The sequence below is a fragment of the Berkeleyomyces rouxiae genome (assembly GCF_048999995.1).
Source record: "Berkeleyomyces rouxiae strain 22BRR77 chromosome Unknown BrBRR77_ptg000004l, whole genome shotgun sequence".
NCBI classification, from domain to species: Eukaryota; Fungi; Ascomycota; class Sordariomycetes; order Microascales; family Ceratocystidaceae; genus Berkeleyomyces; species Berkeleyomyces rouxiae.
The window spans coordinates 1,631,023-1,657,570 of record NW_027396494.1 but is presented as its reverse complement, the minus strand read 5'-3'; the positions used below and the strand labels follow the sequence as shown (position 1 = coordinate 1,657,570).

General features: G+C 54.3%; 7 protein-coding genes across 7 annotated transcripts; 1 reads left to right on the top strand and 6 right to left on the bottom strand.

Annotated features, from left to right (window-relative positions):
• Positions 1 to 4,129: 4,129 nt before the first annotated feature.
• On the top strand, positions 4,130 to 5,427 carry BROUX77_004675 (uncharacterized protein; the record flags this gene model as incomplete). Its single annotated transcript, XM_073749463.1, has 2 exons — positions 4,130 to 4,484; positions 4,550 to 5,427. The coding sequence occupies 2 exons, from the start codon at positions 4,130 to 4,132 to the stop codon at positions 5,425 to 5,427; spliced, it is 1,233 nt and encodes a 410-aa protein (XP_073605132.1).
• A 498-nt stretch (positions 5,428 to 5,925) lies between these two features.
• Positions 5,926 to 7,505, bottom strand: BROUX77_004674 (uncharacterized protein; the record flags this gene model as incomplete). The annotated part of the gene is made up of 3 exons (XM_073749462.1): positions 5,926 to 6,221; positions 6,368 to 7,354; positions 7,436 to 7,505. The coding sequence occupies 3 exons, from the start codon at positions 7,503 to 7,505 to the stop codon at positions 5,926 to 5,928; spliced, it is 1,353 nt and encodes a 450-aa protein (XP_073605131.1).
• Positions 7,506 to 8,058: 553 nt separating this feature from the next.
• BROUX77_004673 (uncharacterized protein) lies at positions 8,059 to 9,867 on the bottom strand (the record flags this gene model as incomplete). Its single annotated transcript, XM_073749461.1, has 1 exon — positions 8,059 to 9,867. The coding sequence occupies one exon, from the start codon at positions 9,865 to 9,867 to the stop codon at positions 8,059 to 8,061; it is 1,809 nt and encodes a 602-aa protein (XP_073605130.1).
• A 389-nt stretch (positions 9,868 to 10,256) lies between these two features.
• Positions 10,257 to 13,895, bottom strand: BROUX77_004672 (uncharacterized protein; the record flags this gene model as incomplete). The annotated part of the gene is made up of 1 exon (XM_073749460.1): positions 10,257 to 13,895. The coding sequence occupies one exon, from the start codon at positions 13,893 to 13,895 to the stop codon at positions 10,257 to 10,259; it is 3,639 nt and encodes a 1,212-aa protein (XP_073605129.1).
• A 619-nt stretch (positions 13,896 to 14,514) lies between these two features.
• On the bottom strand, positions 14,515 to 19,463 carry BROUX77_004671 (uncharacterized protein; the record flags this gene model as incomplete). The annotated part of the gene is made up of 3 exons (XM_073749459.1): positions 14,515 to 17,591; positions 17,676 to 18,106; positions 18,187 to 19,463. The coding sequence occupies 3 exons, from the start codon at positions 19,461 to 19,463 to the stop codon at positions 14,515 to 14,517; spliced, it is 4,785 nt and encodes a 1,594-aa protein (XP_073605128.1).
• Positions 19,464 to 20,626: 1,163 nt separating this feature from the next.
• Positions 20,627 to 22,486, bottom strand: BROUX77_004670 (uncharacterized protein; the record flags this gene model as incomplete). Its single annotated transcript, XM_073749458.1, has 2 exons — positions 20,627 to 21,679; positions 21,962 to 22,486. 2 exons carry the CDS (start codon positions 22,484 to 22,486, stop codon positions 20,627 to 20,629), a joined length of 1,578 nt encoding a protein of 525 aa, XP_073605127.1.
• A 420-nt stretch (positions 22,487 to 22,906) lies between these two features.
• BROUX77_004669 (uncharacterized protein) lies at positions 22,907 to 26,410 on the bottom strand (the record flags this gene model as incomplete). Its single annotated transcript, XM_073749457.1, has 1 exon — positions 22,907 to 26,410. One exon carries the CDS (start codon positions 26,408 to 26,410, stop codon positions 22,907 to 22,909), a length of 3,504 nt encoding a protein of 1,167 aa, XP_073605126.1.
• Between the last annotated feature and the right edge of the window lie 138 nt (positions 26,411 to 26,548).

Here is a 26,548-nt window from a genome sequence, read left to right as displayed (position 1 = left end):
ACTGCTTTCCATTCTCTTCATGTAACTAGCTGTTATGCTTGTTTTAAGCTTCCGTGCTTTGGGTTGTTTGCGTGGGTTGCAAAAGCAACCATATGTATGCAAGAAGGGCGTCACGACGGAATGGCGCTCTTACGTCACTCGCTCACAGTGTGCTCAGCTGTATAGTCGAGTCCTTTCATTGTGGCTCTGATACTACACGCAGAGTAACTAGTCAACCAAAAGATAGTCTGCTTTCTGCTTATTCAGACGGGGGGCCAGTTACACCCCCAGTCCATACCTAATTCTCGAAATGGACTCCAAAATTAGCCTGAGGCGATAAAAGACAGCGGTGGACAAGATCTTGATCTACGCTCAGACGTTGAGCAGAACCTGTATACTTGGACACAGGTTTCCATGCAGACGAAGTTAGGCGGAACACTGGAGATGGAAGCAGAGGAGGCGAAACCAGAACAAGAGGTGATCCACAAAGAAAGTAAAAAAAAATAGGTTGAATAAAAATGATCAATTTTCCTGCATTCTTTGCCTCCGGGACGCAGAAAAAGGGGAACATGAAGCAGAATTACCACGGTTCAAGAGCCTCCTGGCTCGTGAGCTGCATTGGGGGCAAGTTGAGCCGCTAATGTGTCATTAGGGTTGTGGTGACAACTGGCCCGTCTCTCTACAACTACTAATGCATGCATGATAGACAGCTTCGGATGCAAAAGGACACACCAGCTATCGCAAACATCTTGGCATTATGTACTTGTGTAGTCGTGATGGTTGGCGTGGATTTAGAGCAAAAGGCAGACAAACCAGAGATATAGGTGCTATGTGGAATTGCAGGCGTGTATGTGCCGTGATACCCCATACTAAGGAGCGAGAGGAATAAGGGACTCCCTGCTTGTTTGTATTGTTGTAAATGCGGGCTTGTCCTTGCCTGGTATCTTGGCAAGGGAAACAGACAGACGTCGATTTATTAGCGGTTGAGACAGGCTCTACAGCAATCCAGGTTCGCTACTTGTGTGCTACATCACAGAGTCTGTTTGAGACTTTGGCGTTGTTGATATGTCTTGCTCTCGAGAAGGCGAGACAAAAGCTAAAGGCTGACCTTTTGACGTACGATCAGTAGCCGTTGAATAAGTGCGTGACAAAAAGAAAAAAAAAGAGAAAAAAAGAGACAATAAAAAAAGAGGATGAAGATTAATTTCCCGGTAGGTAAGCGTGCGGCGAGAAAGAGCATAGCCAGCGAGCGTCGAGACTAAGATGGATTATGAGGCAAAGAAGCAGAGAAGCCGAGCGGGTAGAGGCACGGCAATGGCTGAAGAAAGCACGCAAACCACGGGGAATTGAGTCGAAGGCAAAAAAGAAGTCCCAGGGAGCCAACGGTTGCGAGTAAGGCTAACGACAAGTTGTCAGATATCCGTCTAGAGCACGGATGAAGGCAAGTGAAGAGACCGGTTGGCTGGCTGGTTGGAAGTGGGCAAGGTGAAGGCGGAGAGAGGAACACACACAGGGACTGAGCGAGATAGAGAAGAAAAGAAGACGTGCGGCATGTCGACGTCTATCGCTAGATGCACTCGGGGCTCGGAGAAGAAGGCATCCGGAAGGCCGGGGATCAACTACAAACCACGTACAGAGGAAGGCACTGGCCTATCTAAAAGGACACTAACATCATGGTCTTGGGCTCGCTCTTGTTCTTGCCGTCGACCTCGTTCACGTTTGTCTTGGGCATTCAATCTAGACATTTTGACCTGTGTTGGCTGGGTGACTTGTTTTAGAAGCATGGTGTTGGCTACAAGAGGTCACTCTTGGTCAAGCTGGACTTTAGGTCATCACGCAAGGTTTACGGAGCTGGAATTGATGTGCTGGGCTTCTAAATGTATGTATGTACATATGTGCAGTACATATATCAAGGCAGCCAGAGTAAGCAGACGAGGTTATTGGTGTGAGCCGTGAGACGATTAGAGGGATCAATAGCAGTGGGAACAGGAAAATCAGGATTCAACGATAAAGGAATCAGCAGGATTGGAGGGCCGGAGATCGGAAGGCCTGGATGGAGGGAATCAAGATTGGGGGGACAAGGCTTGATTTAGTACAAGCACCAGGAGATAGAGACAGCCGTTGTGTTAGCTGGTGCATATGGGCAATGAGGAAGAGAGAGAAATCAGGCGTGTACTTGTATATGTACTTCCAATTTTTTTTTTTGAGTTTAATTTATCGAGGTCTTTTTCTCTTTAGCGTGTTCTGATGGAAAAAGGCAACTGTACATCCTTGTCCCTTCTTTTTGGTCTTCTCTTGCCGTTTTCTTCCCCCTCTTGCCTCGCCGGCTGTCTGTCATGTCACTCTGGCTGTTGAAAGACTTTCTTGGTTGATATGTGTCAGCAAGAAAAGAAAGGGCCTTGGAGCGGAGCTCCTAGCGATCATCAAACCATTGTTTGCCCTGAAAAAAAAAAAAAAAAACAAGAACACGGCTGCGATGCAAACAGTCAGGCAAACATGTAGTGAGTTATAGTGTAGTTAGTGGTAGCCACAACACCATTGTGGCACTGAGTAGGTAGTTGTGACAATGTACAAGTACCTGGACCCATACGCACACATCGTCTTGTCTACTTGCACCTGTACTTGCGCCTCTGTCATCCTGTGGGTCGCTAAGAGAGCTGTGCCATTCGCTGTGTATAGGTCTCAGTCTTGAACCCAAGTTATTCTTGAGCTGTAAATACTCGTCATGTATACATGCGGTCATTTCAACATCTCAAACAGAACCATTGGAAAAAAAGGGAAAAAAGGTCCAAAGGCCTACAGTGTAGTCACAAAAGCAAAAAAAAAAAGCAGCCCAGCCATAAAATGCTATATCCACCCCTCCATCAGGCCTGGCCTGTGGGCACAATGTCACACCCCACCCTTGCAATTGCCCTCGTAGCGCTACCTAACCCCTGTGACCTCGAGGTCTTCTCTTTGTGCCTGCTGTCTCTGTGCTGTTGTGTTTGTCTGTATTCCCCACCCCCACATCGTGTTACTTGCTTTAGAACAAGGCAAACGCCCTCCCAGGAAGCAGACGACAAGGAAGTGACGGGGGGCAGATGGGTTTTTTTTGCTGCTTTTCCCCTTCTTTTTATCTATGGTTGTCGACAGAGATGTATGTACTCCTTTTTGTGTGTGCATTTATGCCTTTTCCTGCTTCCATTCACTCGCCAGTCGGTCCCATCATCCCACAGACAGACAGACAGACAAGCCGCCATTTAATCCATTTTATGGCTGTCACTCACTGACTGGCAGTCTGGCTCCTTCCTCGCCGTTCCGGATTCCTTCGTGGTGCTTGCTTCATCCAAATTTACTTGTTTCCAGCTTTAGCTTCGACAGCTGACCAGAACAAGCAAGAGCAGTCCAAGAACGCTCTTACCCTTTTTTGCCTTGGGGCTAAGCTCACCACGTTGGTTTCGACTTTTTCTCGTTTTGTTGTTTCCGTTTGCTCTCCTCCACATATAAAGCCAGAGCACCACCCACTTTGATGGTGATGCTGTTTTCTTTCCGCCCACCAGCCCTCTTTTGTTTTTTTGTGCTCTCGCATTAGCAGGTCTTGTCTCTTCTTCTCTTCTCTCCTCGCCCGCCAAAACAACCGCTTGTGCTGCATCTGCTTGGCCTGCCTTCTTTTTGCCTTTGCTGGTCTTCATCGCCTGTCAATCTGCTGCTTCCTTCGCCCTCTACGCTTCGCATTCTTCCCTCGCGATATTTCGGCTCATAAAACGTGCCTTGAGTATCTTGGGCTTCGTGCTTGACTTCTCCTTTTTCTCCCTGCCCGAATAGTGTGCTTCTGCCTGCACCCGCTTTCCCGTTCTTCTCTTTCTTTTTCTTTTTCTTTTTGCTTCAATTCTTTGCTCGTGCCGCCCCTACTTTGTCGTCTTCACACTGTCTTGAATTCTGCTGTTTTATATCCCTTCAAGCTACCGACTTATTTTCTCTACATCAGTCTAAGCCTTGAACAGTTCCAACAGGACAAAGACAGCAACACCGCCTGCTTCAGCCCTTGAGCTCCAACTTCATTCTCTCGAGTTGTCGTTATATATTGGCCCCATCCGCCTCCCATCCGCTAGCCGCATCTCCACCCTCCACTCTCCACTCTTCCACTCTAACTCTCCTCTATCTATACACCATGCATTCTACTCGTGCCGACTATGGGGACCACCCATCCTACCACCCTGCTAGCCATTCCCAGGGCGCTCACCACCGCCAACACCATTCTGTCCAGCCGGCTTCTCATCAGTCTCATAGCCTCTCAGTCCGGAGGAATGACCCGCGTAACAGCGTGGACTTCCTGACCGGGCGAGATAGCGCCGCGTCCCGGGCCAACTCAACCGCGTCTGCTTTTTCAAGCGATGCGTCGCAGTCTCCGTCTGTGTCACCTCGCTACAACCTGTCAACTGTGGACCACCCGTCATCGTCACATTCTGCTGCTTCCGAGGCCCGTAGCTCCCACAACGCTAGAACGGGGGCGTCACATCTCGGATGTAAGTGCTTGCAAATATCAACGAGCAATATTTCAAATCATTGGCTAACCTTTTATCCGCAACAGCCATCTCTCTGCCGCCATGCAGAAGCCTGCTTGAGAACGTCGACCGGACCATGTCGACGTCTACTCACACTCCTAGACATGAGAGGGTTTACCAGCAAGAAACTGCTTCTCATCATGCCTACACTCAGCGTGAAGGCGCCTCCTCACCGTTTGGACACCCCCACGCCACCGTCCCCCGCCATTCGTACCCTCCTCACCTCTCAGATGCCCATTCAATGGCGTCCTGCCACCCTCGCAGATCAGAGCCTACCTCAGGCTCATTCGCCACGTCTAACGCTCAGCACCAGTCGCAGCATCATATCTACCACCAGCATCACCAACCCTCAATTCACCAGCAAATTGCTCACCCTCCGCCCAACTTCTCGCACCCCAACTACGCAGGCCCTTGTGTTCCTGAACAGCGCCGCGAGCCACGAAGCTCAAAGCCTCGCTACAACAAAGAGTACACCCCGGAGCAGATCCACTTCTGTCTCTATACTTTCATTGATAAGAAGCTGAGCTGGACCGAAACCCTCGATCGCTATAACAAGCTGTTTCCCTCGGATCAAAATCGCGGTACCGCCGGCCTTCAGGGTGTCATGTATCGCGAGAACAAGGTTTTTCCTTGCACTGACAAAGATGGAAACCTCATCTACAACACCACCACAGAGCGGTTTGAGACTTCGTGTTTCCCCATCCGCTCCCAGGGTGACAAGATTGGTCTTTTGGATCGCTATCCCGATGCTGCGCTCGACTACCCCTGGGTTGATGAAGCAGATAAGCAACGCATCTGGGAGCGCGGCATGCGTCAAAAGAACCAACGGCTGCAGGCTAGACTTCGCCAGCAAGCTCTGGAGTCTCTTCCGAGCCCTCTTTCCAGTCCTGGGCTGCGGGAGTAAGTCCACCGTTCTATTGGCATCCGGTAAATCCATGCTACTTCAGCATATCTTCTTCCTCTTTTTTATTTCCTTTTTTTTTGTTTTCTTTCATTTGGGTAGATCAGCCTTGGTGGCCGGAGTATCTATTTTTCATTTCTTAGAGTGGTTCGTTCTTTTTTTTTTTTTTTTCTTTTTCCTTTGTTCTTGCTTAGGACAGTCACTTCTCAGGCGCCCTGTTCCATTGCTTTGTATGATTCCCATGAAGGTGCCACCACCACCTACAAGCAAATGCCTTGCTTATTTTTGTCTCCAGTTCTTGTTTTCTTTTTTTTTTTGCTTTTACGCAGAAGTTCGATATTGGGAGAGAGCGATACGCAAAAGAATATCACCGAAAATCTCTCTTTATTTATGCTTCCTCGGCCAAAAAAATATAGCCTTCTTTGATAAAACATGCTTGCCTTGATGCCATTCTGAAAACACCCAACACTCGGGCTACGTCAACCATTCTAGATCATGAATTTAATATCCACCATGTCTGTTGACACCAGCGTTAAAGCGACGAATGCGCTCTAGTAACCGTGCGTCTAAGTCTTGTTGACTGTCTTCTTCTTCATCGCCACCAATTCCACTGGCATGCACATCCATCCAATCTTCATCTCCAAGGTCAGACATAACCATATCATCGTTATCATTGATCTTTTCCACGTCGTCGTCAAAGCCTGTTTCAATGCCCCAGATCCGGTCATTGCCGTTGCCCGAGTCTGAGTCAGACTCGAGTTCTTGGTCGGGATAGTCGTTGCCATAATGGTTTTCGGCTGAAAGGGAAGACGGTTAGCGTGTGTATCTTATCTTGGGCTGAACGATGTTTTCTAGGCCGTTGAACATTCTCAGTGGCGGGGATCTTGGGCCATTTTACTGTTGGCTAGCCGCGTTTCTTTTTTGTCTTTTCTCTTTTGCTTACCATTTTCGTCAGACTCGTCAGACTCGTATCCAAGCATTTGTGTGTTGCGCTCTTCATAGAAATACTCCTGCTCGTCCTGGTCAATCACCAGTCGCCCAATCATGTGCCGTGGGACATCTGTCGGGACAGCGCGTGGATCCATGATGTGGTACTCCTCCTCAACATAGTCACTATCATCATCATCCAGTACAGTGGCACCCGTCGTCGAAGTGATAGTAGCAGCAGTAGCAGGAGGAGACTTGGGCTTGGGCTTGGGCTTAAAGCGAGACATAGGGCCTTTGTGCCTTGGAGCCGCAGCGGAGCTTTTAGTCTCCGACCCAACCGGCGCCACAACCTCGCGCGCCCAGGCATCCATTACCGTCGCCATCTTCTTCATGTCATGCACCGGGACAACCGGTCTCTCTGCCGGCGGCAGGCGGCCGTGCGGGATAGCCAAGGGCCGGCGCTGCTGCGTTGACGGAGTAGCCGGCACAGGCACATCAACACCGGCGCCGGCGCCGTCAGCTTCCGCATACGCATCCGGCCTGCCGGTACGCAGGGCCAGGGGCAGCGAGTCAAGCGGCGCCGTACCGCCGCCGCCGCCGACAGCACGCATCTTCTTCATGTTGCGCTCGACAAAGACGACCGTGTTTCGCCGCCGCTTCGTGCTCAGGCTTGACACAGACGACTGTGACGCATACGACTTGAGTCGCTCCGTGTCCACTTTGGATATGTGGAATGTACGCTGCAGCGCGGCGGTGTCGGCGGGACGCACGGGTGCGTGGGGCCCGGTCGCCGTGGTCGGCGGGCCGCTGGACTGGAGCTGCTTCTCCCACCGCAACTCGTCGCCAGGCGCCGAAGCTTGGATGCGCGGTCGTGCATCGGCCGCGCTGGCGGTGCGGTCGTTGGAGGTGGCTGTTGATGCTCCAGAGAGAGCCTTTGGTACACGTCGCTTGTACACCCAGTTGCTGGCACTGCGGGCCCGTTTGTTGCCGTCGGCGTCGAGTTCTGCATATTTGGAATAGTCGAATGGTGAGCCCGCCTGTCGCTATTGAGGTGTGGTTGAAGGGGTGTATCCCTTTGTCTTACCTAAGAACGTGAGAGGCGTCTCGTCATCTCTCTTCCGCTTGATACGGATAACCTCAGGGGGCCTCGACATGGTGGTAGAAATGCTGGATACGAATGAAAATCGTATTATAGAGTCCCGGTGGCTTTCAACGGCGCAATGCTATCGGATGCTTGTGGTGATGGCAAAGTGCCAAGCACATTCAGGAAGTTGGGTTCTTTTTTTACTGAGGAAATTTGTCCACTTCTTTGATTCGAGTTAAAGCTGCCACGTGACGTCACTGGCGGGCAGTCTTATCGATAAGAGTGCATACCATCAGAACCTGATTCTCTAAACCCAAGATTGGGGATTCTCCAAGGAACAGTCATAAAAAGTCACTTTGGTCTCCCAAGAGTCCAAATTCATAATTAATTAGTAGTTATATGGAGCCGGTGCTTCCATCTGCCAGCTTGAATAGAAGTGGATGGGCTCTAACAACCGTTCTAGGTCTTCCCTAAAAAGCAACATGCCTCATCACACGCACACATCTTTTGTTAGCTCTTAACGTTGGATATAAAATTTCAAAAAATTATTCCCCGGTATATCAATCAGTGCTTAGTTTCTTGAGCTAGCCCGGTTGTCTGGTTTCTTCTTACCATAGTTTGAATCAATTCTTCAGTCTCTTGCGCTGTGGCTCCCCTTCTCCCTCCTCCTGGTCGCTGACTTCAGCGTACTGTGTCTCAGGCTGTGTCTCGTTCCAGGCTTTGGTAAACATAGGGTCCTTCTTCGCAACCTCTGCATACTTGAGCAGAGCTTCGCGTGGATCCTCGTGTAGCATCTTGGCCAGTGGAATGTTCTCCGAGATATGCTTCTCGTCCGGCTGGCTCTTCATAAACGGCGTCTTGACCTGCACCTGCGGGCGGCGCGGATCCTTGCCTTTGCCCTTGCCTCCACCAGTCGGCATGCGTGTACCGGACAAGATACCGTTCGGGTTGACAATCGCGTCGCCAGACAGTCCAGCGGCTTGGTCAGTGGTGCGTGACGAATCGTCGTCAATGTGCCGCTTTTTGGGAGCGCGAGACATGACTTCCATGGCACCGCGGGTAGACTTCTCCGGGTTGTACAATACATTGACTTCGGCGTTGGCTGATGTAGTTACGATTTGATTCAGCTTGGTGTGCCAGTCGACCGTTATTAGGGGAGACCCGGGAGTCACAGGTGTGACGAGCTCTGGCTTCAGGTTCGCAGGATTGAGGAAGTGTAAGCTTCCGCTTGGATCACCTGTGATGATGACTGATGAGTCAGGCGCATATATGATATTGGCCATGGGATGGGCCGCAGTTGCCGATTCATGGGCTCTCTCAACCAACGGCTTGGTGAATTTCCGAAGATCCCACAACTTCACAGTATTATCACCACCACGTGTTATCACCATGCGACCATCTAACGAAACGTCAATTCCACTCGTCCACGTGTCCGCCTTGTGCGCGTCGCGAATCTCAGCACTTGGGCGCCAGAACGGCCCGTTACCATTGTAAACTGCCAGTGATCCGTCTAGCGCAGCAGTTACTAGCACGCTGTTTCCTCCAGATGGCGGTGCAGCCCAAGCCACGGCCGTCATTTTTATGCGCCCTGCCTGGCCGGCCGTCTTGGATTTCCACACAATGATGTCCTTTTGCTTGCGCCGGTGGTTTACATCCCAGATTCTTACGGTGCTATCGGTTCCGGCTGTCGCAAACAAGTTCCGGTCCGTGGGGTGCCAGGTACCCGTTGTGATTTCCGAGACGTGGCCGGTGGTGTTGTTCATGTCGCGCAAATACATGTCGCCCTTGACGAATTCTGTGACTATGTCGCCGTCGCGAGAGAGTATCTTGGCCTGCGGGTGGGCCGATGTGACAAGAAATACCCCACCTGACAGCGGGTTGAACTCGACGTGGTAAATGGGGTGCGAGTCGGCGGTGCTGTTGCGGCTCTTGGACTCCCATGGATCAACTGTCCGGAAGGCGCGAATAGTTGTTGGGGTCATCGAGGCGAAGTCGTGAAGCCGAATTGTACAGTCCATTGATGCCGTTATCATGCGACCTCCGGCTGGATCTAGAGACACGCTAGTAACTGCGCGTTCGTGCGTTTTGAGCACCATGTGGTGTGATATTGGGAATTGATCTTCGTCATCGTCGGAATCATCGTCATCGTCATCGGAGTCACTGGAGTCTGCCAGTTTTCGTGATTGCGCTTGTGGTTGCGGCCCGTACCCATCGTCATCAGAGTCGTCGTTGGAGTCAGAGTCGCCATACCCAACAAGACTCTTTGGTTCTGCTTTCTTGGGCTCAGTTTCCACTGTTCTCTTGCTGCGGTCGATTTGCGCCGCGATGTTTGTCTGTTTGGACTGTTTCCCAAACGACTTGGGCAGGAATGCCCGCATTGGGTCATCCGGCGCCAAGTCAGGCGTTTCAATTTCAATCTCGTCGTCGCTCATTGGATTTGGTTTGTGGAAATAGACGAAGGCGAGGAAATGAAGTTTGATTGATTGATTGATTGATTCTTTATTTATCTGTCTACTCGCGAGGTATTCTCGGCATACGACAGAAGGGAAATGAAGTTTGATGCACGTAAATTACGATCCAAAAATGAAGAAGTTCAAATCGAGCGGAAGATATAGCGCCCACGTTTCCAGGCTGTGAAATTATTGTGGGGCAGAACATTCTGCCAAAAATATCAACTTGACTTGACTTGACTTTATTTTACGTGACTAAGCTACATGAAAAGTGTTGAGATTTTGCATGGAAATTCAGTATATTCAAGGGAGAGTTCTATGTAGCAGGGCACGGGTTCATGTATGCTAGGAGGAGCAGGCGGGGTATGTAGTCACGTGATGTGGCTGAGCCGTGGCTGGCTTTGTGGCTGGGACTTGATATCACAACACTCCCCCTTTTCCATGCCTAATCGACACAGAAATGTGTCAAACGCTGCTTTGGGCAGGGCTTTTGTGAGCCCGTCAGCAATCATTTGATCTGTGGGGGTGTATATGACATTTATAACCTTAGCCTCAATGGCTTCCCTGAGTGATGTCTGCTTGATGAGGAAGTGTCGGTTCCGGGTAGACACTTTGGACCCATTGGCAACAGCGAGTGCACTTTGGTTGTCCATCTGAACCCTTATGGGTGCCGATTCCTCAATCCCAAACAGCTCTTCAAACAGTGGCTTGAGCCAGATAGCTGTGGTTGCCAGTCCAGCCGCTGAGACGTACTCAGCTTCACACGTGCTTTGTGCAGTCAGTGTTTGCTTGCGCGCTCTCCACATGACCGGTGCCCCGTTTATGAGGAACATATTCCCAGACACCGCTCGTGACGAGGTATTGTTGCCCCAGCTGCTGTCGGTAGATGCTAAGATATCTTTGCCTGGCGTTTTGGGAAACGCAAGACTGTGGGCAGCTGTCCGGTGCAGGTATCTCAGACAATGTTTCAGAGCCTGCTGACAGCCGTCTGTCGGGTTGTGCGTTCTTGCGGCAAGTCGCATCACCGTGTAAGCAATATCAGGGCGCGTGTAAAGGGAAATGTGTAGTAGCGAGCCAACTATGCTTCTATAAGTGTCATGATCGTTCTGGGAGAGAGGCTCACTCTCCTGATCAATGAGGTTGTCGTTGCTTATTGGTATAGACGACCCTCGGCACTGTGATAGATTCATCCGCTCAACTAGTTTGTCAATTTTCGATTTTTGGTCAATGTTGATGGCTGATGATGAGTGACGGATGTTTATGCCCAGGAATGTGGAAACTGGGCCGAGGTCACGAAGATCCACAATTGCGGCGAGACGTACGATGACATCTTGAACGTCACTGGTTTCCTTGGAAAGAACTAGCATGTCATCGACATATACAGCTATCCATACTTGACCATTGAAGAAGATGTTTCCATCGTTCTTCAGCGGGGTGAAACCAATGCTTCCCAGATGCTGTTGTAGCGTCTGCTGCCAGCGCTTAGGAGCGGACCGAAGACCGTATATGGCCTTCTTGAGTTTAAGCACACAGTCTGATGGGAAACCCATGTGGTCGGGGGGTCGAATGTATTCCGGTTTTTCAAGCTCTGCATTGAGAAAAGCGGATTTGACGTCAATATGGTGACAGACCAAGTCACGAGATGCTATGAGAGCCAACACCATTCGGAGAGAAACTCCATGAAGCACATCAGCGCTTATATCCGAGTTGATTTGTTCATCATAGCCACATGCGCACCATCTGGCCTTGTGCGTTCCGTCGTCTTTCTTCCGAAGGACCCATTTTCCGTTCATGGGTCGACGTGGGGCGGCGTGGGCAGGAATAATCTCCCAGGAGCCGTAGGACTCAATGGTGTTTATTTCCTTGCGCATGGCGTCGCGCCACTTATCCTCTTCGGGGCCCGTAAGGGCTTTCGAGACAGAAATTTCAGGCTGGCCTTTTAAAGCCATAATGGACGACTTGTAGGGGAAAACTTTGTCGTTGCAGGACACATCACGCCGCGTAATGACACGCTTGTCAGGTCCATCTTCCAGAACGTAACACGAGTTTGAGGAATGATAGCCTAGTAAGACACCTGAGACTCCTTTGACCGGGACCTTGCCGTTCTTTTTGCCTTCCATCGGCCAAACGGCGCGGCAACCGATAGGATAGAGATTTCCAATATCCGGTAGTTTGCCGTAGACGACCTGGTATGGTGAGGTTGGTACCACCGAGTTTGCCGTCCTGTTGAGGACATATAGGACACCTTGAAGCGTTTCAGGCCACAGTTTGCTTGGAAGATTCGCACACTCGTGGGTAGCGCTCAGTGCCTCACAGACCGTTCGCACGCTTCTTTCAACGATGCCGTTCTGTTCGTGAGCGTAGGCAGCACTGCGTTGCCACAGCATGCCTCGACGTTCTGCCAACTCAAGACATTTGCTGCTTTTGAACTCAGACGCATCATCGGAGTGAAGGACTTTGGGATGTCGTCCAAATTGAGTTTTGAGCTGCTCGATAAAGTTATCTATCAGTATGGCTATATCCTTCTTACTGTGAACAGGAAATGCCCATCTGTATAGAGAGAACTCGTCGACTACCAAGAGGAACTGGTCTGCAAGAGGAAAGTCTGTTGATGATGTGGCTTTGGGCAGTGCGTTTTTACCACCGACCAGGTCGAGATGAAGGTATTCCAACGCTTCTGTGGCGCGCCGAAGCCCTGTTGTAGCTTTCGGGCTGTGTGTGATCTTGGCCTTGATGCACGACTGACATTTGGAGTGGTCGACTTTAAGCTTCAAGCCGTGTTGAGCGAGAGTGCGCTGCACGTAGTGGGTGTTGATGTGCGCAAAAGCGCGGTGCCAGTCTCGGTCGGCCTTCAAGGATGAAACCTTGGGAGTTGGTATGTCGTACCAGATTCTCTTGTTGCGTATGTTTAGTGTTAGTGTTGAGCCTTGGTTGTTGCTCAGGCGTGTGACCTTGTCGGCCAGCGTTTCAAACATGTATCCCATAGAGAGAAGTTCTCCAGCCGATATGATGGCTTCCTGTTGAGGTATGTGGAGCACGTTTTCAATTTTGACAGTGACTCCTTGATCATCGAGAAATTCGACGCTACCTCTGCCTAGGGCTTGCACATGCTTGTCACCAACTACATTAACGTAACTTGCGATTGGAACATACGAGGAAAAATGTTCTTTGACAGGGAGGATGGAGTGATCTGCACCACTATCTACGAGGAAGGCCTCCGCTGTGCGAAGAGAACTAACGGTTCCTTCGGCTTTTGCCTCGGCTTTCGCCTTGGTCTTTCTTTTCCCCTTCCGGGAGCGTCTCCTGCACTCTTCCACGGAGTGGCCATCTTTCCCACATCCAGCACAGCTGAGGCTAGGCTCAGTCGACTCCACTAGTGAGTGTGCACGATTGTCCAGAACATCGAGGAGTTCATCAACCGTTGTACATTCGTCAACTCTTTCGGCCAGTTGGCCATCGATCGGCGAGAGTATCGGTTGAAGGGTCAGAGCCAGCATTAGTCCCAGTTCCGTCAGATAAGTCTCGCATATAGCAACGCGATCCTTTATCAATGTGATGACCTTGGGAAGCTCGTGAATGTTCCTCATCTGCAACGACGCGAGTTCTCTAATTTTTACAGCGGCCGTGGCTCTGTCGATTTTTGCCGCTGATTCCGAGATCTTCTCGAGCATCTTCTTGAGAGAAATGTCATCCCGGAAGGTAACTCTGTGGCTGGACTTCTTGAGAACTTTCATCCAGCAGTTTCTGGCAATCAGGGAGTGAGAGGTCACGTCGACTAGGTCGTCGCCGACAAAGAGGGCAGCGGTGTTGGAAATGATGATGATTTCCTGAAGAGTCTTCAGCCATTTCACAAAGGGAACTTGGCCAACCGCTGGGAGATTGTTATGCGTAATAGATGTCTCGACATCCTGGAGCGGAACAATCACCTCCTTGTTTGTCAACCAATTGCGAGACAGTTCGACAGTTTTGGTATCGATGGTGAGTCCTCTGACGATCTTCTTATCGACCATTTTGAAAAAAATTTAGGGGATTGAGAGGGAGAAACGAGGTAAAAAATTATGCTTTCGCGTATGCACCAAGCGGATGCTGTATCGTGATAACGGGAGGGTGCCTTAATTCGTGAAAGCGAGGGCTCATAACCTGTTGAGATTTTGCATGGAAATTCAGTATATTCAAGGGAGAGTTCTATGTAGCAGGGCACGGGTTCATGTATGCTAGGAGGAGCAGGCGGGGTATGTAGTCACGTGATGTGGCTGAGCCGTGGCTGGCTTTGTGGCTGGGACTTGATATCACAACAAAAAGCATTACACGGCCCGCCGTGAGGCGGACACAGATCCTAGCAGATCTGCTAGTCATGAGAAAACCCTAGAAATCGGGGCTTTTCAACCCCCGCGCGAGCGTAGGATATCTAGTGGGTGGAATTCTGCATGTGTGGTACAAGGAAACAAGTAACAAAAGAAAAAAAAAAAAAAAAAAAAAAAAAAAAACGGAAAGTATACAGAAACGAACGCAGTAAAGCACATGGTAGCAAAAGAAAAGACAGAACAGAAGCAAAACAAAAAACGAAAAACCATATCTTCGAAAGATGGCGCCGCAGACAAAGGAAATATGTGAGAAGGTGGTGTGGATTTATTCAGCCTGCGTGGCGCTGGGCATCAACTTCTTTGCGAGAGCGCGGAAGCCCTTCTCGGAGACGATCAGCTTCTGAATGAATCTTTCTTGGAAAGGTCTAGCGACATGGGCGCAGGTCCATGCGTGAAAGGCAGACTTCTCCTCGTTGCAGTCTGGGCAGAGTAGTTCGGCGTCTTCGTGAGCAAAGCGGCGGTGGTACTGGGCGAAGTCCCCATGAGCGGATCTCGCACTCAGCACACGACCAACCGTCTGTCGTCCGAAGCTTTTATACTCGTGCTTCCAGAGTTTGGGCGCATCTAACTGGTGTGTCAGGTGGGAGGGCTTCTTCTGGGTGTTCCACCACTTGTCAGAGCCTTCCTGGAGCCATGTTTTGCGCCACCGCTGGGCCCGGGCAAGCGACATAAACTCTGTCTCTGTGTGGTCCCTGGCAGCGCCTCCTTTTGCGCGTTCGTCAGCCGCTTCGTTTCCCTGTACCCCCATGTGACCAGGGACCCAGTGTACGTAGGCGGTACAGCCGGGCCTGTGGATGTGCCAATTGCGAAGCTTTGATTTGACGCTATCGATCTGGTTTTGGGACGTTCCGATCTTTGTTGTTGGGTTGAGGATGCGGTCGACGACACTCCTGTTGTCCAGGCAGAGGTGTAGAGTTTTGCTTTGACCCGCGTATTCTACTTCAGCACACTCAAGTGCGTGAAGGGCTGCGATGGCTTCGGCATCTGCGACTTCATTCCATTTACCCGTTGGTATGGACCCTGCGAGCGTGTCCTCCGGGTACCCTACGACCCAGCCTGCTCCGGTGAAACCAGAAGCCAGCATGGAACCGTCCGAGTACGCCCATATGTCGTCAGGACACCTGCTCCGCCGTTCGGCGTGTCTCTGCACCTCCTCCTCCTTGTCGGCGAAGGGCAGAGATCCAGGGTATGGTGATATAGCTGTTTTGTCATACAGGTAGCTGGCCTGTGGGATTGGTTTTGGTAGAAGCCTGCGGAGTGCGTAAACTCGCGCGTCTCTCTTGTCCCGGACTAGCATGTGATTGGGGTCAAGGTTTGCTAGCCGGATGGCTTCTCGGTGATGGAGGTCGTCTAGGATGAGTTCCATCGTGGGGATTTTGGCTGCGTGATGGAGCAGGGCGGTCGAGGTCGTGCAGTACACCGGGAGGGCCGCCCGGAGGGCTGCCCGTAATGTCTTTCCCAGTTGAGACTCTAGATGCACAATCTGCCGCCTGCGCGTCCGTAAAGGCCACCATGCGACCGCAGCAAACGTTAGAATTGGTATGACACACGCACGCACTGCATGTATCAGGGACTCTGTTGGTGCCCCTTTGTAGACTCCGGAGAGCATCCTGATTCCACTGATAGCCTTTTGGGCTTTCCTCACGGCCAGAGCGACCTGGGGGCGCGGAGACTGCTTTCTGTGGAGGAGGATGCCTAGCCAGCGTAGGGGTTCGTTGACGCCGACTGGAGCCAGGGATTGTCCATTGGGGAGGATGACCTCGGGGTTCCCCATGTTTCGCTTGTGGGTAATGTGAATATACCCGGATTTAGCCCAGTCTAAGGAGAGCCCGTTTCCGGAGCACCAGGACTGAGCCACCTCGAGGTCCATCTTGAGGAGAGCAGCATTCTCTCTGAGTGTTAAGGATTTGGCTACGAGACACCCATCGTCTGCATAGCCTAATGCTGTGGGGACTCTTTCGTATAGCGGGGCCATGAAGAGGAGAAAGAGTATGGGTGAGATTGGTGGGCCTTGGGGCAGGCTTCCACCGAGGGGGGTTGGTTGGTCGTGGAACCCATCCAAGGAGATAGTGGAGGTGCGACCTGACAAAAAGGAGGCTGTCCAGCGGCATATTGAAGCGGGCCATCCTTGTGAGATAAGCCGGTTCACCATGCGGTTGGGTGTGACGGAGTCAAAGGCTCCCTTGATGTCGAAGGTAAATATAGATGTCGATCGGCCTTGGTTCTTGGCTTCCTCAAGCTCGTCATACAGGGAGAGGATGAGGTCGGTAACCGATCTTTTGGGCAGTGCGCTTGTGTAGCGCGGAGGGATGATGCTTCTTTCCACAGCAACATATGAGAGTCTTTTGGCGATGAGACGCTCTAGTGCTTTGCCTAGTGTGGGTAGCAGAGAAATTAGTCGATAGGAGCGCGGGCTAGACATGTCCCTGTCTCCGGGTTTCGGGAGGACCACCATCGCGGAGTGCTTGAATGATGCGGGATGGTGGCCCCAGCGGATGCAGCCGCGAAAGAACTTCACGTAGATGTCTTTGAGGAACGGCCACGTGAGTTTGAGCGCTGCATTCGGGATGTTGTCGACCCCAGGGGCGGTGTTTTTTGGTTTCCACATCGCGTCCCTAATCTCTTTCTCTGTGAAGCTGTCCAGGGGGTCTGTCGCGCGGACAAAGGGCAGGGGGTGGTCATCGCTGACAGCCTGCTCCGGCACGTGAGTGTCACGGAGGAGCTGAATTTTGTCAGTCGGAGCTGTGATTTCGCGCCCGTCGGGTGCCTTGAGCGGTGGGCTTGTTAGTGGCAGCGGTTTGTGCGCCCACTTAACTGCTCGGAAGAGGTCCTTGGCATCCTTAAGCTCGGCGATGAGAGACTTAAAGAACTTTCTTTTGGCGTTACGGACCGCCTTCCTCAGGCGTTTTTTCCAGCGCTTTCTCACTTTGCGGTGTTGTATCGCGGCCTCTTTGCACGAGGAGTTCCACCAGGGGTTGCCGCGGCCTTTGTCAGAGGACTTAGTTGTGGATTTTGTCAAGACGTCGGAGATGCCCTGTTGCAGTTGGGCCGCCAGGTTGTCAAGCTCTAGATGTTGTTGTTCAGTAGGTAGGGCAGAAAGATTTGGGTAAGTTGCCTGGAGGTGCGCGGCAAGGGAGCTGCACTCTCGTTCGAATTCTTTCTGGTCTAGGGATTTCATGTTAACTTTGTTCGTAGGCCGTCTGCGTGCGACTTCGCATCGACTGATTGTGACCACCACGGCGGAGTGATCGCTGCCGCATGTGAGGGCTTCGTCGAGTATTGCCTGGGGGTGGAACGTTGGTGGGATGTTGTGGGAGATGATGGAAAGATCCAGCACTCCTCCTGCATCATGGGTGGGGATGTTGGGGTCCGTAAGAAGGACCGAGTTCGAGTCCAAGAGCCAGTCTGCAAGCATTTAGGCATTACGGGTCGACTGGAGCACCCTGGCATCCCATCTGGGGTGGTGTAAGTTGAAATCTCCGACTACCAAGTATGTCGGGGACAGCGTGGCATTGATTAGCAGTTCGGCAGCTTCGTTGGTTTGATGGCTGCCTGTGCCACTGTTGTATACATTGACGATGTCTAGAGGTCGGTCCCGTAGTCGAACCTGAATGCACAGAATGTCGGTGTGGGCGCCGAAATAGTCGGTCGAGTGCGCGAGAATTTCCGTACGGACGTAGGTCATCACTCGGGGGCGGGCGGTCCACTTCTGCAATGGGGCGAAAGTGGTGTATGCAGGGTGTCTCTGCGTCTTTTGTCTGAGGAGATCAGAGGAGATCCACGGCTCCTGAATGCAGACGATGTCGATCTTCTGCGTTGCAGCTAGTTGAAGGCAGGCTGCGTGCACGGTGCTAGATCTATGGGTGTTAAGGTGTGCAATTTTGATCTGGCACCCAGTCCCCTGAGAGACTTTCATAGCCGTTTGGGGGTTGGGAACCGTATTTTGTGGCGGTTTCCCATGAAGACTATCGTCTTCGTCCTTGCGGCAATGTGCTCCTCGAGGAAGCAAAGCTTCAGGGTGCCCGTGTTTGACCCTTCGGAAACCTCTCTCCAGTTTACCATGGTGGGGTTGGCGCCGAAAGCCTCTCTGGCATGAGTCTTATAGAGGTCGTCGGTTAGTTCGACCTCAACGTCCGAGTATTTTCCTTCACTGGACGTGAGAGACTTGACTTTCTTGGGCACGTCAGCGACAATCACTGAGACCCAATTGGCGGCCGATTCGATCTTGGCATCTCCGAACAGCTGGGATAGCGTGCTGGAGGCCTGGACGATCGAGTCCTTGCCCGAGACAGGGGTGAGGGCCAGCCCGGAGCGGACATGCTTGACCTCACTGACTCCGCAGTTGTCGGGCAGGAGTCTGTTAATCTGTTCCACCAGGGAGAGAGGGTGGATGGCGCGGAGGTTTGAAGACTCCTGAAGGCGCACGAAGACTCGGGCGTCCATCGTGGGAGGCTTGCTCTTGGCCTTGCCGTTCTTGTTGTTCTTCTTCTTGTTGTTGCCGGTCTCGGTGGGGGCTGGCTGCTGTTTGGCTTGGGCTTTCTTCTTACTGCCCTTCTTCTTGCCCTTTTTGGGGCCGACCTCGGTCCACTCCTCCGCGTCGGGGACCTCGACCACAGAGGCGGTCGGGGCAGAGGGGGAGGGCGCCTGGATGTCAGCGGAGGGCGTCTTTTTGTTGCTCTTCGGTTGGGGAGCAAGCTCGGTTGCAGCGGGGGCTGCGTCTTGTTCTTGTGAGACCGGGCCGGCCCAGCGGCTGTCGGAGAGACCGCGGGTAGTGCGTGCCGGGCGCAGGATTTTGCTAGCGTTGGCCATCACCAGAACAGAGATCTGCTCCAGGAAGCTGGCGATTTGGTCCGAGTTGGCCGATTCTCGGGTTTTTGTGACAAGGCTGTCGAATCCTTGGCAGAATTCGGTGATGCAGGCCTTGTTGGCCAGGCGGCGCGAAGCTTCCTCTTCCTCCTGCTCCTTCTCTTGTTCCTCAAGGTCGTTGAGGAAGGCCGACGTGGAGGTGGGGGTGTCGGCCAGGATGGAGTCTAGGACGAGGTCTTCGGACCAATCCATATCCTCCACGAGGATGGGGCTCTCGGCCCGGGTTTGATGCGCCAATTGCTGCTTGAGCGCGTTGGCGTATGACTTTTTGACCTCAGCCTTGCCGGCGCGTTTCTTGACGCCATTCGCGGGCTGGGCCGATTTGTCCGTTTGGCTTTTGTTTGCCATTGTGATTGTATGTAAATATCGTTGATTGATTGATTGATTCTTTATTTACCTGTCTACTCGCGAGGTATTCTCGGCATACGACAGGGGACTACAAGTAGTACCAGAAATTACATACAGAAACAGAAACCTAAAATCCAAACCATGCATACAGAAACCCCCCGCACAAAGTGTAATGACTAAAGTGTGTCCACCCGCCCAGCCCAGAGGCTGTCCTTTGCTTGTGTGGCCCCAAACCTGGCCCAGAATCCTGGCCTCGCCGCTGATGCAGACCAAACATAAAAACAAAAACAAAGGAAACAACAAAGGGAAGTACAAACAAAGAGAGAAACAAGTAGGAAAAAGGAGGTGATGGCAGCGCAAACGCGCTAAGGGGGAGACCCCAAGGGTACGCCGTCTCTAGGTGGCAGAGGGGGCGCGGGAGGGGCCGCGTCTTGCGCCTGCGTGTCCGGCCTCATGCGGCGGTGAGCCAGCAGGGCCGTGGGGGCTTTGGCTGCTTTGGCGGCCAGCCAGCAGGCTCCGCGCTTGGTACCGATCAACTTCTGAAAGAAGCTGCTGGACACCCGCTGTGGGTTGTGGTGGCAAACCCAGATGTGCTCCGGGCTCGTGTCGGCTCCGCAGAGGGGACAGGAGAGCACGGCGTCCTCGTGCTCGAAACGGCGGTGATAGGCCGCAAAGTCGCCGTGTCCTGACAAAGCTGTCAGCACCGCGCGGGCGAGGTTGCGATCGGTCTCGTCAAGGAGACTTGTCCAAGCCTTCTTCGGGGCCTGCACACTCTGAGATATGTAAATATCGTGATGTGATGTTGTTGATGATGAAAGTCTTTATTTACCTGTCTACTCGCGAGGGATTCTCGACATACGACAGGGGACTATTTCTAGTACCAGGAAAAATACATAACAGAAGCAAAAACCAAAACCTAAAACCATGCATACAGAAACCCCACAATCCAAAGTATAATGACAGGAGGTCTCCCACCTGCCCAGCGCAGAGGCTGTCCTTCGTCCGCGTGGCCCCAAACAAGACCCAGAGTCCTGGCCTCACCGCCGATGTAGTGATAAAAATATTTGTGCAAAATAAGAAAAAAAAAAAAAGGGGGGTTGGCGGCGTATTCACGCCAGAGGGTTGGCAGCGCGGTTGCGCGAAAAAAGATTGGGCCCCAGAGGCTAAGCTGCCCCGGGCAGGGTCGGACCAGACGGTGGAGGGTCGGGCGGAGGGCGAACTGGGGAGTCCCCTTCCTGCGGGTCCGTTCCCGTTACCGCACGGCGGTGTGCTAGAAGCACCGGAGGACTCTTGGCCGCTTTAGATGCCAGCCAGATGGCTCCACTCTTGGTGGCTATGAGCTTCTGGAAGAAGCCCTTAGCCATCCGTTGAGGGTTGCGGGGGCAGGTCCAGATGTGCTCCGGGGTGGTCTCAGCGTCGCAGAGGGGGCAGGTTAGCACTGCGTTCAAGTGATTGAAACGGCGGTGGTAGTCTGCGTAGTCTCCGTGACCAGAAAGTGCTGTCAGGACAGCGCGGGCGAGCTTGCGCTCAGTGTCGTCAAGAAGGTTTTTCCAGGCCTTCTTAGGAGCCTCGAGAGGTCGGCTCAGGTGAGGTCTGTTGGCACAACCTTCATTCGACCACCAGGTGCGAAACTCGGTGGTGACGCGGGCGCGGAAATGGCTGCGGGCCCAGGAAAGGGACATTCCTACGGGCGTGTAGGCCCTCTCGGCGCCCATCTTGGCTTGTCGGTCCGCGAGCTCGTTGCCCCAGACGTCGGAGTGTCCCGGGACCCAAATCACTTCCACAGCGGGGGCACCATCTGGCCACGGTCTAGGACCTGGGTGGTCAGGGCTTTGGCCAATCCAGTCGGCGCAAATCGTTTGGGCCCTCCGGAGAAGCTCTTCGGAGGTTCCGGGCTTCGCGCCCCATGTCGTGAGGCGGTACACCGCGGCGAGGTTGTCGGAGCAGACCCAGACCTTGCGGCACTGTGGTTTCACCCACGAGTCTACTTTTTCCAGGGCTCTGGCAATGGCCATCACCTCGGCGTCATGAACCTCGGCGTGGAAAGGAATCGGGCAGTTGCCCGTGTCCAGGACTGTCTCGTCCCGAATGATCGCCCACCCAGCGCCGACCCGGCCCTCTCCCAGCTTGGATCCGTCTGTGTATATCCAGAGGTCCGAGGGGGAAGAGGAGCGTACCAAGGCTAGGTGCGCCGCAGCTGCAGCCTTCTTGTCACCCTATAAATGGGGGCGGGATGATGCAGGCGCGCCCGTGAAGGGGGCCGGGTAGTTTGTGGCCAGGCTGTGCGGGAGCAGCATCTTGAGCCTCCCTATTCTACCCCAGTTTGTGGCTGTCGTTCCGAGCGGGTGGTTTGGCTGCGCGAGAGTGGCCCTAAGTCCGGCCGAACCAAGGCGGCTGTCTAGGACAAAACTCATTGGCGGGAAACCGGACGCTAGGTTGTATATAGCGCATGGGGTTGTGCAATATAGCGGGAGTGCCGCACGCAGACCTCGGCGGACTGTGCGATCCAGGAGTGCCACGGCCTGCTTCAGCCCACGGGGTTGGCTAGTTGTCCTGGCTCCGTGGTTCCACCAGACGGCGGCGGCGTAGGCGAGCTTGTTCACCACACAAGAGCGGACTGCCGTGAGGGCGCCTTTCACCGGGGCCCCCTTCCAGCAACCAGACAGAATCTGAATGCCGCGTATGGTGGGTGCCGTCCTCTGGGCGACGTCGCGGATGTGCGGCACGAAGGACAGGTTGCGTGACCAACGCACGCCGAGCCATCGTAGGGTATCCTTGGGGTCTATGGCATCTAGTGAGCCGCTATCGGGGAGTAGAAGACCCGGGTTTTGGCCGTGGCGCTTGCGCGTCACGTGGAGGAGTTCCGACTTGGCAAGCTCGAGCATCATGCCGTTCCTCACACACCAGTTGTTGACAATGTTGAGGGTGTGGGACAGCACCGAGCAGTTGGCTGCCAGAGACGAGCCTGAGCTGACCAGGCAGCCGTCGTCCGCATAGCCGCGGAGGGAGCACGGGAGGGCCATCCTGAAGAGTGGTGCCATGAAGAGCATGAACAAGATGGGGGAAATTGGCGAGCCTTGGGGTAGGCTCCCTCGTGATGTGATTGATTGATTGATTCTTTATTTACCTGTCTACTCGCGAGGTATTCTCGGCATACGACAGGGGACTACAAGTAGTACCAGAAATTACATACAGAAACAGAAACCTAAAATCCAAACCATGCATACAGAAACCCCCCGCACAAAGTGTAATGACTAAAGTGTGTCCACCCGCCCAGCCCAGAGGCTGTCCTTTGCTTGTGTGGCCCCAAACCTGGCCCAGAGTCCTGGCCTCGCCGCTGATGCAGACCAAACATAAAAACAAAAACAAAGGAAACAACAAAGGGAAGTACAAATAAAGAGAGAAACAAGTAGGAAAAAGGAGGTGATGGCAGCGCAAACGCGCTAAGGGGGAGACCCCGAGGGTACGCCGTCTCCAGGTGGCAGAGGGAGTGCGGGAGGGGCCGCGTCTTGCGCCCGCGTGTCCGGCCTCATGCGGCGGTGAGCCAACAGGGCCGTGGGGGCTTTGGCTGCTTTGGCGGCCAGCCAGCAGGCTCCGCGCTTGGTACCGATCAACTTCTGAAAGAAGCTGCTGGACACCCGCTGTGGGTTGTGGTGGCAAACCCAGATGTGCTCCGGGCTCGTGTCGGCTCCGCAGAGGGGACAGGAGGGCACGGCGTCCTCGTGCTCGAAACGGCGGTGATAGGCCGCAAAGTCGCCGTGTCCTGACAAAGCTGTCAGCACCGCGCGGGCGAGGTTGCGATCGGTCTCGTCAAGGAGACTTGTCCAAGCCTTCTTCGGGGCCTGCACCGGGCGGCGCAGGTGAGGTCTGGAGTTGCGACCCTCTGCCTCCCACCAGGCGCGAAATGCGGTAGTGACCCGGGCGCGGAATTCACTGCGTGCCCAGGAGAGTGACATGCCAGTCCTTGTGGTGATTATGTCTGCACCCCACCTGGCTTGTCTGTCGGCGAGCTCGTTGCCCACGACATCGGAGTGGCCTGGAACCCAGATCGCTTCCACCTTAATGGCTCCATCTGGCCACGGTCTTGGCCGCGGATGGTTGGCGTCGGGACGTAACCAGTCCGCGCAAATTGTTTGGGCTCTCCGAAGGTGTTCCTCGGAGGTTCCGGGCTTGACGTCCCGGGACGTGAGTCTACTCACCGCTGCCATGTTGTCTGAACAGATCCAGACTTTGCGGCACCGCGGTTTGTCCCGCAGGTCGACGGCGGTTATGGCCTCGGCAATGGCCAGCACTTCGGCGTCGTGCACCTCGGCGCGGAAAGGGACCGGGCGGTTTCCCGAGAGCAGGACCTGTCCCCCCTGGATAATTACCCAGCCGGCGCCAACCCTGTTCGGACTCAGCTTCGAGCCGTCTGTGTATAGCCACAGGTCTGAGGGGGGGGAGGAGCGGACCAGAGCGAGGTGTGCTGCAGCGGCAGCCTCTTTGTCACCCCGGATCGGGGCCCGGGTCGAAGGTAGCTTGCCCTTGCATGGCGGCGGGAAGCTCGTGGACAGCTCGTATGGGAGCATACTCCTGAGCTCGCCCAGTATGCCCCACATTGGCCTTATGGAGCCGAGGGGGTGGTTTGGCGGGGCCAGCGCGACTCTGAGAGCAGCCGACCCAAGGAGGTTGTCCAGCGCATAGCGCATGGGAGGGAAGCCCGATGCGAGGTTGTATATTGCACAGGGTGTGGTGCAATATAGCGGCAGGGCGGCGCGGAGGCCTCTGCGGACGGTGCGGTCGAGGAGGCTTGAGGCCCCCAGTAACCCGCGGCTCAGCGGGGCGTCGGGCGGGGTTGGGCGCCACCATGTGGCCGCAGCGTAAGACAGCTTGGCAACCACGCATGCGCGGACCGCCGTGAGGGCACCCTTGATCGGGGCGCCTTTCCAGCACCCGGACAGAATCTGGATGCCGCGAATGGCCGGTGCCGTCCTCTGTGCCACGTCTCGGATGTGTGGCACGAAGGAGAGGTTACGTGACCAGCGCACGCCGAGCCAGCGCAGGGTCTCGCGAGGGCTGACCGCCTCCAGCGTAGAGCCGTCGGGGAGTCGCAGGCTTGGGTTTTGTCCATGACGCTTGCGCGTCACGTGCAGAAGTTCGGACTTCGTCAGGTCGAGCGCCATGCCGTTGTCCGTGCACCAGCTGTCAACGAGCTCCAGAGAGCGGGAGAGAACCGAGCAGTTGCCTTCGAGGGACGAGTCTGAGTTGACTAGGCAACCATCGTCAGCGTACCCACGGAGAGTGCAGGGGAGTGGCATCTTGAACAGCGGCGACATGAACAGCATGAACAAGATTGGGGAGATGGGCGAGCCCTGTGGGAGGCTGCCACCTGTTGGCTGGAGAGCGTCGGAGACGCCGTCTAAGGTTAGGGAAGCCCGCCTGCCCGCCAGGAACGAGGACACCCATCGACATGTTCCAGCCGGGCACCCCAGGTCCGCCAGTCGTTTGACCATGCGGTTCGGATGCACGGCGTCGAAGGCCCCCTTGATATCAAAGGTGAGGACCGAAGACTCACCCCTGAGGTCGGCTGTGCGCTCGAGAGAGTGCGCCAGGCGTAGGCACATGTCCTCGGCGCTGCGCCCCGGAACCGCACCGGCGTAGTTGTCTTGGATGTGACCTGCCTCCAGCGCCCAGCACGAGAGACGGCGGGCGACTATCCTTTCCAGGCACTTGGCCAGGGTCGGGAGCAGCGAGATGAGCCGGTAGGCCCGTGGCGACGAGCGATCCTTCTTGTTGGGCTTTGGCAGGGCGATCACCTTAGCCTCTTTGAAGGAGGCAGGGTGGTGGCCCCAGAAGAAGCTTGCGTTGAACAAATGGGTGACCTGCCGCTTGAGGGAGGGCCAGGCCAGTTTCAGGACGTTGTTCGAGAGGCCGTCCGGGCCGGGGGCAGTGTTGCGCGGCCTCCAAAGAGCAGCTTCCACCTCGTCTCTGGTGATTCGGGCGCGTGTCGGCGGGGCTTCCGTCCTGGAGCCCCAGGTCCTCGGTTCCACCTGCAGGGCGGGGGATTCGATGTCCCCTGGCCGGGCGGAAGGCATGTGCACGCTGCGAAGGAGAGCGATCTTTTCCGTGGTGTCTTGTACCGTGGCCTCCGCTCCGTCCGCCGGCGATAGTGCTGGGGAGTGGCGGTGCGGAGCTTTCGTCCTCCATTTCACGATACGGAAGAGGTCTCGGGTATCAGTGACCTTCGCCAGCAAGTCGGCGTAGAAAGCCCGAGCCGCGCTCCTGAGTGCGCGCCTGAGGCGCTTCTTGGCTTCGCGGCGTTCGGTCCTGGCCTCTTGTGCTGCGGCCTGTGTCGTTGCCTTTTCCACCCTGTTCCGCGCTGCGCTTTGCTCCGCACGCGCGACGCTGCACTCCTTGTTCCACCATGGGAAGCTCTTGGCCTTGCCCAGAGACTTGGGCGTTGATGCGACCAGGGCGTCCAGGATCACATCCTGTAGAAGTCTCGCGAAGTCGTCAATGTGCTTTTTCTCCGGGATCTGGCCGTCTGACCTCCGGTACTCTCTCACAAGGTCGTCCAGGCGAGCCGCGCCGGCCTTGCATGCCGCGTCGAACTTCTTTTTGTCAAGCTTATCCATGAGGAAGCGCCCCGCGGGGCTCGGGACCACTGTGTGCCCTGGCAGCGGGATGGACACCAAGAGCGGGAAGTGGTCACTTCCGCATGTCAGATCGTCCCGTAGCTCCACGCTCGCCCCGGTGACAAAAAGAGGCGACGACATTATGGTAAGGTCTATGACACTCCCTGACTCGTGGGTTGGCTCCCCATCCGCGTTGCCCAGCAGAAGGGCACGCTCTTCCATCCAGGCCAGTAGGAGCTCGGCGTCGTTGTCGTCCGTGGCGCATCGGGGGTCCCAGGCACTGTGGTGGAGGTTGAAGTCGCCCACTACCACAGACCGCGGCCCTGGCTGCATGCTGGTCAGAAGACGAAGCGCCTCCCCTGTCCTAGCCGAACCTGTCCCGGCATTGTAAAGGTTTACGATGCTGTACGTGTGCCCCCCGATTAGGACCTCCACAATGATGACATCCTGGTGTTCTTCCCTCATGTAGGC